Source organism: Daphnia pulex, chromosome 5 (genome assembly GCF_021134715.1).
Source record: "Daphnia pulex isolate KAP4 chromosome 5, ASM2113471v1".
In the NCBI taxonomy this organism is placed as follows: Eukaryota; Metazoa; Arthropoda; class Branchiopoda; order Diplostraca; family Daphniidae; genus Daphnia; species Daphnia pulex.
In genome coordinates this window covers 10,558,297-10,574,382 of record NC_060021.1, presented here as the reverse complement: position 1 = coordinate 10,574,382, position 16,086 = coordinate 10,558,297, and the positions used below count along the sequence as shown (strand labels likewise).

The 16,086-nt window shown below is 39.8% G+C and overlaps 3 protein-coding genes and 3 long non-coding RNA genes across 9 annotated transcripts; 4 read left to right on the top strand and 2 right to left on the bottom strand.

The window, feature by feature from the left end:
• Window positions 1–15: 15 nt before the first annotated feature.
• Window positions 16–2,313, bottom strand: LOC124194587. Of its 4 annotated transcripts, none has more exons than XR_006874972.1 (6): window positions 2,280–2,313; window positions 2,043–2,211; window positions 1,510–1,952; window positions 904–1,401; window positions 659–793; window positions 16–553 (listed from the first exon to the last, which is right to left on the bottom strand). It is a non-coding gene; the product is annotated as an uncharacterized LOC124194587 (long non-coding RNA). The 4 variants fall into 4 exon arrangements; XR_006874971.1 differs by having other exon boundaries at window positions 2,043–2,214; window positions 2,280–2,312; XR_006874969.1 differs by lacking the exon at window positions 2,280–2,313 and having other exon boundaries at window positions 2,043–2,266.
• Window positions 2,314–2,325: 12 nt separating this feature from the next.
• LOC124194591 lies at window positions 2,326–4,425 on the bottom strand. The gene is made up of 4 exons (XR_006874977.1): window positions 4,005–4,425; window positions 3,321–3,893; window positions 2,819–2,893; window positions 2,326–2,367 (listed from the first exon to the last, which is right to left on the bottom strand). It is a non-coding gene; the product is annotated as an uncharacterized LOC124194591 (long non-coding RNA).
• Window positions 4,426–5,027: 602 nt separating this feature from the next.
• LOC124194846 lies at window positions 5,028–6,335 on the top strand. The gene is made up of 3 exons (XM_046589228.1): window positions 5,028–5,795; window positions 5,884–6,055; window positions 6,116–6,335. The coding sequence occupies exons 1-3, from the start codon at window positions 5,294–5,296 to the stop codon at window positions 6,333–6,335; spliced, it is 894 nt and encodes a 297-aa protein (XP_046445184.1). The 5' UTR covers window positions 5,028–5,293.
• A 66-nt stretch (window positions 6,336–6,401) lies between these two features.
• Window positions 6,402–7,605, top strand: LOC124194579. Its single transcript, XM_046588834.1, has 6 exons — window positions 6,402–6,513; window positions 6,605–6,643; window positions 6,708–6,894; window positions 6,977–7,060; window positions 7,119–7,316; window positions 7,389–7,605. Exons 1-6 carry the CDS (start codon window positions 6,445–6,447, stop codon window positions 7,538–7,540), a joined length of 729 nt encoding a protein of 242 aa, XP_046444790.1. The 5' UTR covers window positions 6,402–6,444; the 3' UTR covers window positions 7,541–7,605.
• A 1,417-nt stretch (window positions 7,606–9,022) lies between these two features.
• LOC124194580 lies at window positions 9,023–10,403 on the top strand. The gene is made up of 2 exons (XM_046588835.1): window positions 9,023–9,360; window positions 9,433–10,403. The coding sequence occupies exons 1-2, from the start codon at window positions 9,103–9,105 to the stop codon at window positions 9,895–9,897; spliced, it is 723 nt and encodes a 240-aa protein (XP_046444791.1). The 5' UTR covers window positions 9,023–9,102; the 3' UTR covers window positions 9,898–10,403.
• A 3,561-nt stretch (window positions 10,404–13,964) lies between these two features.
• On the top strand, window positions 13,965–15,226 carry LOC124194592. The gene is made up of 2 exons (XR_006874978.1): window positions 13,965–14,237; window positions 14,334–15,226. It is a non-coding gene; the product is annotated as an uncharacterized LOC124194592 (long non-coding RNA).
• Window positions 15,227–16,086: the final 860 nt, after the last annotated feature.

The window sequence follows — 16,086 nt, the reverse complement described above, 5'->3', positions numbered from 1 at the left end:
TAATTTTTTTCCTTCTTTACATATAAACGTTTAATAACAGTTAATTAACTTTTTTAAACTGTACATAATATGAAGTTAACAAAATACAAAATTCCTTTCATCGGCATAGGCTGCAATAGAACCAGTACTGAACAGAACACTTTCGGGATTTTTCCAATTCCAATTCAAAACCCTTAACATAAGACACTGCCACCTTACTAGAAAATTGAAGGCGCTGTATAACAATACTTGACTGGCTCAGATGTGGTTGTGTAGATCGGGGCGGTGTAGTAGGCTAGGTTATGATTTAGTATTCCGATGGCTCCGTGGTGAAGCGTAGGTTGCAGTGTAGTACTTAGGCGCTTCGGTGTAATAGTAGACCGCTTCGGGGATGTAATAAGCTAGAGCTTCGGTGTAGTAGATGGGAACAAAGTAGTACTTAGGATTGGTGCAGTAAGTAGCTGAGGACAGAGTTGCACTTGGCAGCCTCGGTGTAGTAGGTTGGGGCAGCATACGTATTCGTGTAGTACTCCGGTACCTTGGTGGTGTAGCTCGGGGCAGACGCTATGGTTAACTAAACAATTAGTTTCAACATTAATAATCACTTATAACTGGTATTCTAACAAAAATAGAAAAGTGGGATTGATACATAGCTAAATTTAAAAAAAATATTATTTACCCATGATTGCGAACTGGTTGTTGCATATCGGAGATGCTCATTCGACTGACTTCTATCGACATTTATCTTTCGCTTAATAAGTTTTTCCTTCTACTGATTAACCTTTCAACTCGAGCAGTGCGGTAATTGTACCTGCTTAGAAATGATGCAACACTTGTCATTAATGTATTTTTCAATTATTACTAAATTAACATATTTAAAATGTGGAATGGATACGATACTCCATAAAAAAACTGAATATTTACCCATGATTGCGATTTGGTTACACGATGAGGAATGCAGTTGGTGACAGACAGTACACTGCAGTTGTTGACGTGTAGGAGATCCTCACTCGACTGATTTCTACTTCCTTTTCTCTTTCCTTTAATACGACTTTTTTATTAGACGACTCCTTATCCGCAGAGTAATACTTCGGGGCGTCGGTGTAGTAGCTAGGAGCAGCGTAGGTTTTAATGTAGTATTTGGGCGCTTTGGGGTAGTACTCCGGCTCTTTGGTAATGTAACTCAGGGCAGACTTATAGTTCGGAGCTCGGTGTAGTAGCTCGGGGCATCATAAGTTTCGGTGTAATACTCTGAAGACTTGGTGGTGTAGTAACCGACTGTTGCGTATGTTGTTGTTGTTGTGTAGTAAGGCAGCGGCGTTGCGGTTTGCTATCCGCCATACCCACGAGACATCGGTACACCAATGTTGGACACAGCCATCAACGATGCAAAACCAAAAAGCAGCACAAAGCCATAGTTAGCTATACAATAAACAATTTGAAAATTAATTTTCTAAATTTTAACTGTTTACATCTACAACTAAAAAGGATAGCATTGCTTCACGACTCAAAATAAAAATGAATATTTACCCATTATTGAGAACTAGATCAATACGATGAAGGCAGTTGGTGACAAATAGTGCGCGGCAGTAGGTTGCAGTATAGTACTTGAACGCTTCGGCGTGGTACTCAACCGCCTTGGTGGTGTAACAAGCTGCAACCTCGGTGTAGTAGCTATAACGAGAATAGTAATTGGGAGCCTCTGGGTAGTACTCAGGCGCTTTGGTGATGAAACTCCGTGTAGTAGCTCAAGGGCAGCGTAAGTTTTCGTGTAGTCTTGGAGCCTTGATGGTGTAGTAAGTAGGTATTACGCATGTTGACGTTGTTGTGTTTTAAGGCTGCAACGTGGTGTACTATTCTTTCGCTGCTGTTGCTTGGAATCCAGTATCCACCATACCCAGACATCGGTAAACTCGTGGTTGACCCAGTTATCAACGATACAACAACCAACAGCAGTACAAAGCCATAGTTAACTATACAATAAACAATTCGAAAATGAAGTTTCAATTAAAACTGGTCATATCAAATTTATAACATTCACGACAAAAATAATTAATATTTACCTATGCTTGAACTGGTTCAATACGATGAAAAAGGAAGTTGGTGACAAATAGTGGGCAGCGGTTGTTGCCGTGTCGGAGATTCTCACTCGACTGATTTCCATGGCTTTTTCTCTCTCTTTTTGTACGATTTTTTCGCATCCTAACCTCTTAAGCCTTGCGGCTACTGTACCTGCTTGATAATGATGAAACACGCCCCCTTATCACCCAACCTCTACACCACTGCATGACACGTTTTACGTAATGATCTCCGTGACCTTCGAATGTGAAGGCCATGCAAACTGGCCTTTCCTTCTGCAGGTTGACGTTGCTGGGGATTGGAATAGGTCTACAACAAGTCAACAACCAATATCAAAATGAATACCAAATGGTTTAGGCTTAAAACTAACTTAATAAATAGCAATTGACATTGGAGAAATGAGATGAAGAATGATTGAAGAAATGACTTAGCATGTAAAAACTAAAAAGGCCTTACACACAGTCAGATACTAGTTAAGAGCCAACAACACTTCATTGGTTATTCTATTCAAGAGAATTCCTGCAGCAGATAAGCTTCAGTTTGCTGCACACATTTTAACTATACCAACAAATTCCAACACAAAACCCTACATGACTAAATGTCTTGTTATGTAAAACTTCTCTTAAAATAAGTCAGAGCATTTTTTTTTCATATGCAAAAAGAATTTTCTCTGTCCTCTCTACTTCCCACTTACATTAAACTTAACAAATTTTCCAGAAATTAAGTGTGTATATGAAACATGAGAAAATTAAAGCAATACCTGTTTCCATTTCTGACTTCACCACTGGTACTTCACCACGCCAACTTAAACAACAGAATGTTTTAGGTTTTGAAACTATTAAAAATAAAAGAAACGATTATTATTGGCAGCTTCATAATTAACATTAATTATATATTATATTCTATATACACTTGATTTTAATATTTATTGTTTACTAAAATTTAATTTCTATTCATTTAGAAACAATGTTTCACTTGAAAATATTAGCAAAAAATAATTTGTAAACAATGCATCAGCTGAAACATGTTAAACTTCATGTATAATAAAAAATATACTTGAAGTAAAAGAAATATTCGGAAAAGACCAACGACTTTGTCCACGCAATCAAGGATCAAGCAAAGCGATGCATACAGCAAAGATAAACGACGATGACTTTCGGTAAGTAGTACAAAAATCACGGAGTGTCACGGATACGCGTGAGCACTTTACCTTTACCAATTAGGTACTGTTAAATGAAAACAAGAAATCTTGATGATGTTACCAACAAATTCACCAAGTCACAGGTATCAACTCTTTGTAATCTTGATGATCTTACAAAAGTTGTGGACTTCCGTTACAGCCACAAACTTGAGGAACGGCCAGGAGCTCTTGTGGGTCTGCAACTTCCGTACAAAGTTGTGCAGTTCCTCGTATTCGCGAGTTCTCAGTGCTGGCTGCAGCAGGTTGCGATTAGGTTGGCGGTTCGTTGACTGGGCGGTCCTCAAGGGTGGGCAGTTGACACAAACATTTAACGGTCATCACTGAGTTTCAGAAGTTGGTTTGCATCACCCGTTTTCTGGTTAACATGTTTTGTGCCAGCCTTCCATACCCAAATTGAAAATTATGTCTGCTAGTAAAGGAGATTGGGATTTCAATTAATTGGGGGACCACTGCTTTCCCTCTGATGGTGACTCCACCATAACCATTAATGTTATCAACATGAGAGTGTGCCAATGTAATGACAGTCTCGAAGGGGGTAGAATAAGTTTCACTTTTTCTTTCTCCACTTTGATGACAGTCTCAAAGGTAACTCTAGCCACTTCTTCGTCAAGATTCAGAGAGGATTTTCTTTTGCCTTAAGTAAAGTGTAACAAAACATTAGTGTGTTTTATAACAAAAACCACATGTTTAATTGTATGAACACATGTGCATTTTTCAATTTACCATGGAATGGAATGGAACATACCTTCTTCAATATGCATTGCTTTTATTGACAAAGGGCTTTATCAAATTCTGTCATGGTAGAATCTTCCAGTAACTGTTGCAACTGTATGCACCTATATGCTTGTTTTTCAACTGTACTGAGGGAACCACTCAAATTGTTTACTCTTGATAAAGGGCTTTTTATCAAATTCTGTCTCGACCAAATCTTCAAGCAACTGTTGGAATTGATGGGGCTGCTCGAGTACTATCACGTCTTACGGTCCTCCCTGTCAATAGTTTCTTCACCATCGCCAATTTCTCCTCGACCACAATCCACACTCGCGGTGCTTTTGTTGTTTGGTAATAAGGCAGGAATTGTTGACGACTTGACGTAAGCGACTCTTACTCGACTTGACCCGACACTCGCAATGTGGTCGCCATTTTCAGGTCCAATAAGAAACAAATAAACAATGTTAATTTCCATGACTGCCGCGAGATGGGGCTTGTTGATTTCGCCATCTAGGGTCGAGCATTCGAGTAAGATTTACTATACCGTTAACGGTTTAACGGATAACGGACACGCTAGTTCCAAAAATATTACAAATACCAGACAAATAAAAATACAAATAAATACAAAACGGTTGTCGAGAAGTCGTCGAGCTACTACTGGTTCAATGCAGATTCAATGGAAAATACGGTATTGCAAAGCTAGGGCTGAATGAGCCATCTAGCTGCGGGATTGCACCAAGTCTAAATAATGATTAAATCGTGCATGGTAATCTATTGTATATAAACATTACTGATGGTTGATGCCTTTAATACAGTATTTTTAATGTCATGTGCTCTTTACGAAGCTCTTCGTATTACTTTAACAAGCATTACGTAGCTGTATGGCATTTGCATTAGCATTATTACTACTTTAATCTTACCTTTAGATTTTTCGTGAAATGTGGCACGAACGGATTGCCAATAAGAAGTGCGCCGATAATTACCTAGACTCTAGACAGTTAGTTAATAAGGTACAGATCAGTCTCCACCATAGTTTTATTACGAAAAAGGCAGGTCAAATTTAATGATGTTGATCAGAACTTTCTGTGTCTGTGTATCATAACGGTATCGAGCGACTCGCTTAGAAGAAAAACGTGTGACAAGCACAAGCGCATCCTATTACCCAACATTATTCCTCGACGACCATTGCTTACGTATGGTTTAGCGCAGAATGAAAACTAGAATTCAGCGGCGCAGGTAGAAGCTCCATACAGTGTCAAGGTGTCAGTTTCCGACCAATTTTCCCCTCAAACGGATGTATCGAAATTCTTCGTCTTCCTAGCTATGTCAGCTGCTGGTAAGACCATTGGCTCTGTGGCAACTACTTCTCTGTTTGCTTCAAATATTGTTGTTCCAGCTGATCTGCGTAGAAATGCTTGGATTGCTGTCGATATCACACCACCGAACGGTGTAATGGACCGTTTTCAGTCGACGATGAATAAAATCCCATCACAGTTCTGTCGACCACGTCCACTATCGAAATCAGCTAAACAAGAGAATTACTCCCTTTGCTTTCATCTTTGGAAGAGATTCGCTCGAACAACGACGGGCCATGGCTTTGCTAGAATGGTGGACAGTGACGAACCCAAATCTATAAGAATATTTTGGGTGGTGGTGGTGGTACTACTCATATCGGGACTTTTAATTTCAATCGTCATAATCAGCTATGAGGTACTAGTAGTTCGTGGGCTACGCAGAGAATTTATCGTTCAGAACAACGCCACAATGTTCTTGCCCGACATCCATATTTGCGATACATCTCTATTCAATCGCACTGCTCTTCAAGGTAAAATTCATCCTATTCCGAATGGCTAAAAATAATGCTATTGGCGTTGTCCACCTTTTAGCGGTAACTGAATTTTTTCTCCCCTTAGAAATGGGCATCAATAACACGATGGCTTCCTACATGACTTTGGCTCTCTCACACTTGCTAGCATCACGAGCCATAATTGAGGACACGAAAAAGCAAAAACGCCTCGATAAAGAATTTCGGCGTTTGATTAAAGACAAAACTATTAAAGAAATCTTTGACCGAACGACGCTTCGGTAAGCAGAGAAAAATGAAATAAAATTCAATTCAACCTTGTAATCAGTTGTGTACGACAGGTGCGAAGCCATAATTCTCGGGTGCACTCACGACCGCATTCTCTATTCCAGCAAAAACTGCTGCTCCAAGTTCTTTGGCAACCGTCGTTTCGTCACCGATTTGGCTGCGATTTGCGTCTCAACTCATTTCCAGCCGCCTCTTGAAGAAATTTTCGATACGCAAATCTATGGTTTTACAGTTTACTTAAAAACCAACGTTGTGGATCGATTCGGTACCTGATGTGCTTTGATTTAAATATAGCCTTATCTTGGTGACTCGATGATGCTTTCAATTAACAGAGTTTGATTCGACCATCATTTCAAGCAATGTGGCGTCAAGACGTGGAATCATGTATGCTGTCTCGGATTCAATCACAGCTGTTAATCCCATAATCTCTACAGTTGGCCGCTTTACTAATGTTGGAGCCATATAACATTTTCCCATTGTCGTTTCTTAATAACTCAATTGCAATACTTTAATTACATTTTTCTTGTTATATTTCAATGTAGCCGGGAACATGGACATCTGTTTCTATCTCTCTAACCAGGGTAAGCTTAAATTGTCAGCGTATTATTTGAATTAAAGGAAATATTTGCTTGTCTTTTCATCCAGACAGACAACACAGAATTGAAGAAGGGTATTTTATCAACTCACTCTTGCGTGTCTCCAGACTCTCCCGACCACTTATATCTCGTCCCCAATCATAATGTCTACAGTCAGCGCAACTGCGTCTTCGCCGCGACCCGTACAATACTTGAGGCGAAGTTGAATTGCTCTCGTTTCCGTTTTGATCGAATGGGTTGGCTAAATGAGCAACTAAATGAGAACAAAAGACTCTTGACTCTTTGAAGTCGGCTCACCAAATTACTTTTAAAAAATAGGGACTTTGAACGAGTGCTATCCCAATGTGATGATTGACGTGCATTCGCCCGAACTGGCTAACGAAATCAAACAAAAACTACAAGGTGAAGTTTAGAGAATTCTTGGAGAAAAAAAAATTCAATGAATCAAATTTTATTGCAGAGTGTCCGGAAGATTGCATTTTCGATAACTATCACGTCTCATCTTCGACAACACATTTGGATCTAGGAGATCATGATGACATGCACGTAGACGAGAAACACAATGATCACATTATCCACTCAGCTATCCATTTCTACTATTCTTCCTTTACCTTCACAATCATTAAAAATCACCCTGAAAGTCTCGTCAAGTGGCTAAGTATATCCTCCCAACTAGTTACTAGTGTCAACTTTATTGCTGGTTATTTGAATAATTCATTTTCATTAACAGGTGACGTTGGAGGAAACATGAGTCTCTACCTTGGAGCCAGCTTCGTAACGCTTTTGGAAATGATCGTCTTATTATTTCGCTGCACTCGAAAGTGCATTTGTCGAAAAACTTACAAGAAAGATTTACTGACTCAGTCATTTGATTCCACATGAGGAATAAATGACGCAAAAATAGGAAAAGTCTAGAAAAATTTTCACTTTATCGCTGTAAAATTTGAAGCAAGCAGCAAGGAATTTTACAGCGATTATTTTATGTGTTCGTGTTAAGCTCTATTGCAAGGACATTACTGATATGCCCATTTAATTTAAAGTCACAGCCTATTCATCTAAATGTTGAATTGAGGCGGAAATTTTCTGAATTTAAAGAAATTATTTGCATCTAGTATACTTTTACCATTGGATTCATTATTTGAAATGAATAAAGAATCCAGCTTCGCACGCAAAGCGCTATTTGCCAAAATAAATTGAGCTACATAAAAACATATTCCCTAATTCAGATATAAGTATAGAGCATGTGTCTAAATTCAAGAATTAAATGTAGAATTTTTTCCTGATAAAGTTCCTGTTCCCTGGTGGTGGTCCTAAAGGGCTGTAATACACTATAATTCGATTGGAAAGAGAAACGAGCGTGTTGTAAAGTTTATGGTATTAAGCAGACGGGAAATGTCTTTTCACTCCTGTTATAGGAAAGGAATACATATGGGCAAGATCCATAAATCTAACTATAAATCAATCTGACGATTCTCCGAGTCCTTGCACATTCGTTTCAACGAAAGCCTTTCGTACTAGAATGACCAAAAATCGATTCATGTAGCAAGTGCATCAAATGAAAAAGGTAGAGTGACGTTTAGGGCAAAACTAAATTCACTTTTTCGTAGTTGTATCCTTAAAAAACCTTTTCGGTTTTTATTGTCTTCGTCAAATAATGATGAAATTCCCTCATTTGACTAAAAGCCACTCCCGTTTTGGAAGTCTACATTTTCGCAATTTAAATGTCTATGGATAAAAGTGTAATAAAAGCAGACCTTATTTCATTGCACTTCTTCCCTCTCCACTTTTTATTTTCTTCTCTGACGTGCGGTTGATATTCGTAAAGAACCCATACAACACGTACCACGCAATATGTTTGGCAATGCATATAGTGCACATACAGTAAGTGCAAGAAGCCTACCCCTCATCCAAAGAATAACAAGTGTATTATTTTCGTTATGGCACAGCTGTAATAGCAGGAAAGAAAAGAAGCTATAGTAAATTTTGTTCAAGCTATGTCGGTGTAGCTAAATCAGAAAGAATTAAAAGGGTACTTCACTCCGATGAATTTTAAATAAAAAGTTAGTCAAGGAAAACGCATAAAAGCCAAGTATTACGTACATAAAGCTAAGAGATAAATCTGTTCTCGGCTCCTGTTGATGCTAGGGACTCGGACAATGCGGAATAAATTGCGCTAAAATAGAATTCCTTCCTCGAAGCCTGAGCCAAGCCTAATGTATTATTTATCGTTCATCTTGTATGCATAGGTCTTGTGATGAATGAAAATGCACGATTGGTTGGCGGGATCAGTTTAGCGCCGGCGCCAACTGTGTTCACTTGCTACGTCGTAAATCTGTGTCCGTACGCATCAGCCTCCGACGGTGCAGTTATTCCTGCAGCAATACTGCAATAGCAACATCCCGACGCCATATTGAAGGCCCCTTATTCGAGTGTAGCCGTTCGCAATGGAGTGTCTATCGGAAATCAAACTGAAGACAGAGAAAGACACAGCCGAAAAAACCAACTTGCAATCGACAGGTTCCGAAGACAACCCCAAGAAAAGCATCGATTTCACAAAAGCAGGTAGTTACAAGACCGGGAAACAAAGAATTATTGAGGTAAATTCACCGGAATTTGCTCCCTTGAAACACTATCTGAGCACCTTGTATGGTTTCACTGACAGTGATCCTCCTGGCTCTAAAATATTGTGCATAATTGAACCAGTAAGTCCATAATTGTCGTACAATTATTTCTGTTTTTCATCAACATTTCATTACGTATTGACGCAAATGTAGAACGACGACGATTACTCTCTCCTCGCCAGAGCTGGACAAAATAAAAGCGAAGTCGAATGTTGGCACGTACACCGTCGATGCTTTGCCTGGTCATTCGGTGTTGGAACATTGATTATCTTGCTGGGCTTGACATGTCTCCTCTTGGGTTTCCTGCTGCCTCGTCATTCGGCACTCGTTACTAACCCGATGGAAAACGACGAGAAGATGGGGACAAATGGCCGCTTCAACAACAGCGATTCGTCCATCTCAGCAGTCAACATGCTCGACCGTAAGGCTATCGAACACAACAACATTCTCGATACCCTAAAGTTAAGCGGAGGGATGGCTTCTTGTTTTGGTTGCTTGTTGCTTCTTATGACTTTCATTTTACCTCCCGAAAGCCATCCGCCCAAGATGTCGGACGAAGAGCAGCCACCAACGAACATCAATCAGCTCAACGAAGCTCTCAGAAACTGCGGATTTTGATCTCTAGTAAAATTTCCAAATGTCCCCCCCCCCCCACCTTGTGTCCATATTTGTTGAAACACCATCTCATTGGCTCAGTTTATTGATTTTCTACTCAGTTATACTCTTTTCTCATTTGCATAACGGAATTTTTGGCATTTCTTGTATGCACTGTGGATCAGGGAATCACGTCATTTGAAGAAATTTTCTAAATCATTCGTAGCTTACGGTAGCTCGATCAGTGTTGGGGGAAAATCCTTAGCTGGATACAAATTACGATATTTTTGTTGCTTAGCATTATTCGCCACTAATTTGCGTTGATTTTACATTTGAAATTTGAAAATATGTCCTAACAGGGAACTGATTACCGGTAACAACTCAAACTTCGCTATAGTGTTATGAAGTAAAATTATATTATCATTCTGTTTTAGATTTTGGATGGGTTATTATTGCGAACTTACATTTATTTTATTGTTACTATAAAATCTCAATGTCATATCAGAAAAATAAACCCTTTATCAACGCAATTATCAGTCATTTACTAGAACTTTGGAATACGTAATGACTATAATGACAGGTCTAATTGGTTGACTAGGATTTTTTTTCTCTCGGCTAATACAATTACTAATCAGAAGGACGTTATGGATTCTTGTTAAAAGAGTATAAGTCATAATTTATCTTTTGGTACGCTGAAGATAGATTTTTCCCCGGATAGCAATGGAATCGCATCAGATGACTGACTAGCAACAACTAACTTTTGTATAAACACTTTGACCAAGGAAACTGTCAGGAGCAGTGACTGTTGAAGACGTGACTTTGCCAAGGGCAACGCTTCCGTTCGTTAGCTAACTTATTCGGAATTATTTACATGTCAGTTCTTCTGCTAGAAGGGAGTTGACATCTGCCCACACTACCGGCAATCCACCGATTCGAACTTGGAAGTACCAGATCTGAGGCAATTTTACCGGAAAAAGTACGGATGACAAAAATGGGAACAATGCCAACTCCCAGGCAAAAACAAAAAAGTTCAGACGGAAAATAAATATTACTTTTGCCCATCGTGAAAGCAATATGTTGCAGGAAGTGCTGGACTTCCTGTCAGGATATTTGCCTGGCAACCCACTTGGATATTCAGATTACTTGGCTATTCTACCCAACTACAAGGTGATCGTCAGATCAAAGTAGAGTGGTTGCTTTTGATTGTTACGCTTTAGATATCACGCACTAACGGAAGTAGCGCACATGACAGGACAAGTAGCGGTAGTAGAACAAACCATTAGCGAACATAGATATCGATTCTTGCAGGATTATTCGCCCATTAATTTCTACACAATTGGGCGATCTTGTAAATGAAGAAAAGCTTTGTTCCGTACACACACACTTAGAACAATAGAGCAATCATGCAAAAGATCAATTAGCGCACGAGAACACGACCCCAATTTAAAGAGTCAATTCACAGGAAATTGGAAACACTATAGGGTGGAAATAAGCGATTACAGCACGCAATTGTTCAAGCCCAAAAGAGGAAGAAGACCATAAAAGTAGAATTAATAAAACAAATCCATCCGACGAACTACAATGTTGCGTAGTAAATTTGAATAATATTCTATTTCACTAAACGAAAAAGCAAAATTTAGAAATATTAGACTTTTACTGTCCTCGCATTGTTGTGTGACATTTTACGGCATTGATCGCAGAACTAATATAGAGTCCTATAAAAATAACATCATCTACACTCGACGCTATACCAATAATCCAACCTGCACGCTATCGCACCAGAAAAGTCCGCGCAATATCTTCTGACAACTGACATCTAGTGCATTATTTCACGAACGAAACCCATTATTCTCTGCCCCGTACTACTTAATGTCGAACTTATTTGGCTAAAAGCCACTCAATTTTTCGATAAAGTACAACATGTAGGCTATTTATTAGTCTTTTTAATAGTAGCCGCCTATTAAAAATAAGTTCGTAAAATTCGGTCAGAACGGAGTAGGTCATTGGGGATTCCTGCCGTTAGGGCGGGTTCGAGTTTTAGGTTTAGTCGTTTTAGAGCAAGCCTTGCCTTAGCCTCACTGTAATTCTCCTCCAACAAAATACCCGGAAACTAAACATCGAGCATCACGATTCAGACAAAGATGTCTCTCGTGTGTTACAACTGCCAGGCGGAGATTAACCAAAATAGCAAAAATCATCAAAGTTTCCTCAGCCGAACGAACACTTTTAGCACTTCGGGAGAGTCGGAAGAGCCATCTTTCAGCGACAACGGTGAAGGAACTGATCTCGTCACCAAGATTCCAGAGGTAGTCATCAACACCAATGGTAAGGGATGTGGAGTTTCCTCATTAGGGAAAATGGGAGAAAGCCACACCAGTCCCGCATCTGAAATTTGGCGAAAGTTCGTCCAGACCACCACAGGTCATGGTTTCGCTAGAATGGTCGACACCAACGAACATTGGCATTTGAGAGCTTTTTGGATGATAGTTGTCGTCCTGCTGGGCGCTGGACTATTGACCTCCGTCTCTATGATCAGCTACGAATCTTTAGTGGTGCGAGGATTGCAACGCGAGTTTATCGTTCAATATAACAACACCATGAACCTTCCCGACATCCACATATGCGATACATCCCTCTTCAGTCTTTCAGCACTTGAATGTAAACCTTAATATCATCTCTTCCATTTTTTTAAAATAGCGAACGTGTTGCAATTAATTGAGATTGTCTTTTTGATTTGTACTTTCTAGCCATGGGTTTCAACAAGACCATGGGTAGCTATTTGGCACTGACACTCTCCCCAATGTTGGCATCCCGTTCGCTGAGAAAAGACAAAAAGAAACGACAGCAACTGGAAAGCCTTTACCGTCGCTTAATGGCCAACAAAACTATTCACGAAGTCTACGAGAAAGCTACCCTCAAGTATGAAAAGCCTTGATATCGGTGCAGAGAGTGAAAAGTTATATTATGTCAAGCCAAACATTTTTAGATGCGAAAATATCATCCTGGGATGCACTCATGACGTAACCTCTTACAATAGCGTTCAGTGTTGCCACAAAATCTTTGGCAACCGAATCTACGTCACCGACTTGGCTACGATGTGCGTCTCCACCGCTAAGCAGCAGCCGCTGGAAGAGATATTTGCGTCGCAAGTTTACGGACTGACAGTTTATCTCAAGACGAATACTCGCGATCGATTCGGTAATACACCCATAGTTACCTAGGGAACGTCCTAAAAATAAAAGACACGACAAATGTCTTTGTTGTACATTTGCTCCGCCTGCTGATGTATTGTCTCTCTATCCCTTGTCGAGAACACAGAGTTCGATTCGACTATCGTAAATAGCAACGTTGCATCCCGACGTGGCCTACTTTATGCCGTGTCCGATCCGATTACGGCCGTCAATCCCATTATTTCAGCAGCCGGTCACTATATGGCACCAGGTGAACCGGAACAAACTTGAGCGATTTTCTACGTGACCTATATAAATCTATATATAATAACGGATGAATCTATTTGTCTCAAACTGTCTTACAGGAAAGTGGGCGGGTGTTTCCATCTCGTTCACTCGGGTACGCTATAGCACACTGATCAAAAATTTCTTTGAAAATTTGACAAATCGTATATCTATCTTTCTACATCGTGTCGGGAATTTATATAGACAGATAACTCGGAATTGCAAACGGGAATCTTATCCCCTTACTCTTGCGTACCATCTGGAGCCACTAGTCATGCACACTTGGTGCCCGCCTATGACGTCTACAGCGAGAGGAATTGCATTTTCGCCTCGGCTCGAATTGTGTTGGAAAGGAAATTCAACTGCACGATTTTCCGCTTTCGCAGAACCCATCACCACCACGGTAAGGCATAGGCTATACATAAGGAGACAAGACAATAAGCGTAATGAACGACGACGACATTCACTGACTGATGCAATTTAGATACACCCTGTTGCGATCCTGATATTATGATTGGAGCCTATTCAGTCGCCCTGGCTCAGAAAATTAAGAAGCAATCAGCTGGTAAGATAAATGTATGCTCTTAATGGTAAATGCCGCTATTGCAATTCACAGGACAGTTGATGCTGGGTACTTCTCGCAGTAATTTGAGACAACCCGGGAAAATTTGAAATTTCAGCAAAATTTCACAAGTTTCTATACGATTTCAGGTTGCCCAATTGACTGCGTCGTGAACGATTATCATTTGTATTCAACGCCATCGCAGCTTTATTTGGGCGATCAGGACGAATTTTTCGAAGGAGAAAAGCACGGAGACGAAATTGTGCACAGTGCTATTCATTTCTTCTACCCGTCTTTCAGTTACACGGTGATCAAGAATCATCCCCAACGTCTTCTCAAATGGCTCGGTATATAATACTACTAGACGTCCTTTTACATTACACGAATGTTGTTTGTTATACGACTTGGGAGATCACCTAATAAAACTTCTGTTTGTTTGACAGGTGACGTAGGCAGCAATATGAGTCTCTATTTGGGGGCCAGTTTTGTAACTCTGTTGGAATTTATCGTTCTCATCTTGCGCTGCGCTAAAAGGTGGGCGACGCAAATTCAATAGTAGAACTAGCTTTGCCACTTCGTGTCGTCATAACATATACTGTAGTCAACAAAATGAATCCGCAAGAGCAGTCGCATTTTAACAAGCGAGCGATTCACACGTAGCCTAATGCTTTTTACTTGATTGAATTAAACAGACTCCTCCCCACACGCGATCTCTACAACATTAAATATGATTAAACAATTCTCTAGTTCTAAAAATAATTCTATTGCTGACTTTGAAACAATTCTTTGATTTAAAAAGGATGATGACGATCGATTCCCCGCAAGAGCGCCACGATTCTATAAAAGTAGAGAAAGAAGTGTCATAGAAACTTGGGATAGCAGCCGTTCCCACTCTACTCTTTTCTTCTTTTAAAATACAGCGCTTCTATTAGGAGACTATATATAACTCCAGCCCGAGCCCGTCGAAAACTAACCCCATATTTACGAACAACGCGGGCAAGAACTCTTACGAACAATACGCATTTGTAGCAATTCAAGTAGAAGATGGAGTGGAGTGCGTTTCGCGATCGAACCTCAATCACTCTTACTTCAACAGGGCTCCAAAGTCTCGGATAGCGATGGCTAGCACACAGGGCCAGACTATTCCTGGAAGGGATTAAAACGAGATAAGGGAGAAAAATATATCTTGACGTTGCCCCTAAGACTCTTTGGCGTTACACATAAAAGACCATTAATTCCCATTAGTTGGTCATTTCTTGTGACCCTACGATGTATAGCACTAACGTGAAATCTGCGGTGCTAATTCCGTTTCTGAATAAAAAATTTCAAAAAGTTACTCATTCCGAGTTGTTGTTATTGATCAAACTGGCGCAGAAAAGCTGTTAACATGAATTACACATTCATGTGGCCAGCAGATGTAGCAAAAGGTTGGCATTAGCAAGTTGTTATACGAGGTGGTGCGGCAGGTCCCTCTTGGTCATAAAATTTTCTAGTTGAAATTGCTTAAGCGTTTTTTATTAAAGTATTTTCAAATTTGATTGTTTACCCAAAACAAAGTTGTTAAAAAAAAAACAAGCCTGAATCTGCAATCGCTCTACAAATGAGTTATTTAATGAAGCCTGATTGAGTAAACAAAAACTGCAAGAGAAATCCCACCTAGCTCAGGAATAATCGTACTCCGTACCATGTCACGATTGAATTTAAAGTTTACCAACAGACAACGCTGTGAGGTTTAAAAAAATATGGCCTGATCTGCAGTCGTTATACAAATGAGATATTTAATGAACCCTAACTGAAAAACAAAAAAGGCATGGACGAAAACAAAACAGTTTCAGTCAACGGCATAGCTCGTCAGGAATGACCGTACTCCGTACTACATAACGGTTTAAAATCATCGCCACCAAATAGTCCAAAAGGAAGAATATAGATTAGTTTTTCCTACCTTTGTGCCTGGGAAATACAGCCAGGCATCCAAAAATCCTCCAAGAAAAGTTGAATCCATCAGGAGGGATAGGGTAAAAAGGGTGTCCTCGTGAATACACCCACATTCACATGGGCGTACACGAGTACATTGAAAGAAAGGGGAAACAGAGAGATCCAGATCCTTTACTCGAGTGACACCGGACGTTTCTCCAATTGAAGGGGATGCAGTTTATCTAAATAAGAAATTGAACAATATGAGTTACGAAAAAATAA

Excerpts from the sequence above, each read along its gene's own strand:
- LOC124194846 (XM_046589228.1), top strand. The coding sequence starts at position 5,294 with ATGTCAGCTGCTGGTAAGACCATTGGCTCTGTGGCAACTACTTCTCTG. Across the intron at positions 5,796-5,883 it reads CAATCGCACTGCTCTTCAAG|AAATGGGCATCAATAACACG; the intron begins GTAAAATTCATC and ends TTCTCCCCTTAG. Across the intron at positions 6,056-6,115 it reads TTTGACCGAACGACGCTTCG|GTGCGAAGCCATAATTCTCG; the intron begins GTAAGCAGAGAA and ends TGTGTACGACAG.
- LOC124194579 (XM_046588834.1), top strand. The coding sequence starts at position 6,445 with ATGTATGCTGTCTCGGATTCAATCACAGCTGTTAATCCCATAATCTCT. Across the intron at positions 7,061-7,118 it reads AATCAAACAAAAACTACAAG|AGTGTCCGGAAGATTGCATT; the intron begins GTGAAGTTTAGA and ends ATTTTATTGCAG. Across the intron at positions 7,317-7,388 it reads AAGTCTCGTCAAGTGGCTAA|GTGACGTTGGAGGAAACATG; the intron begins GTATATCCTCCC and ends TTTCATTAACAG.
- LOC124194580 (XM_046588835.1), top strand. The coding sequence starts at position 9,103 with ATGGAGTGTCTATCGGAAATCAAACTGAAGACAGAGAAAGACACAGCC. Across the intron at positions 9,361-9,432 it reads TATTGTGCATAATTGAACCA|AACGACGACGATTACTCTCT; the intron begins GTAAGTCCATAA and ends ACGCAAATGTAG.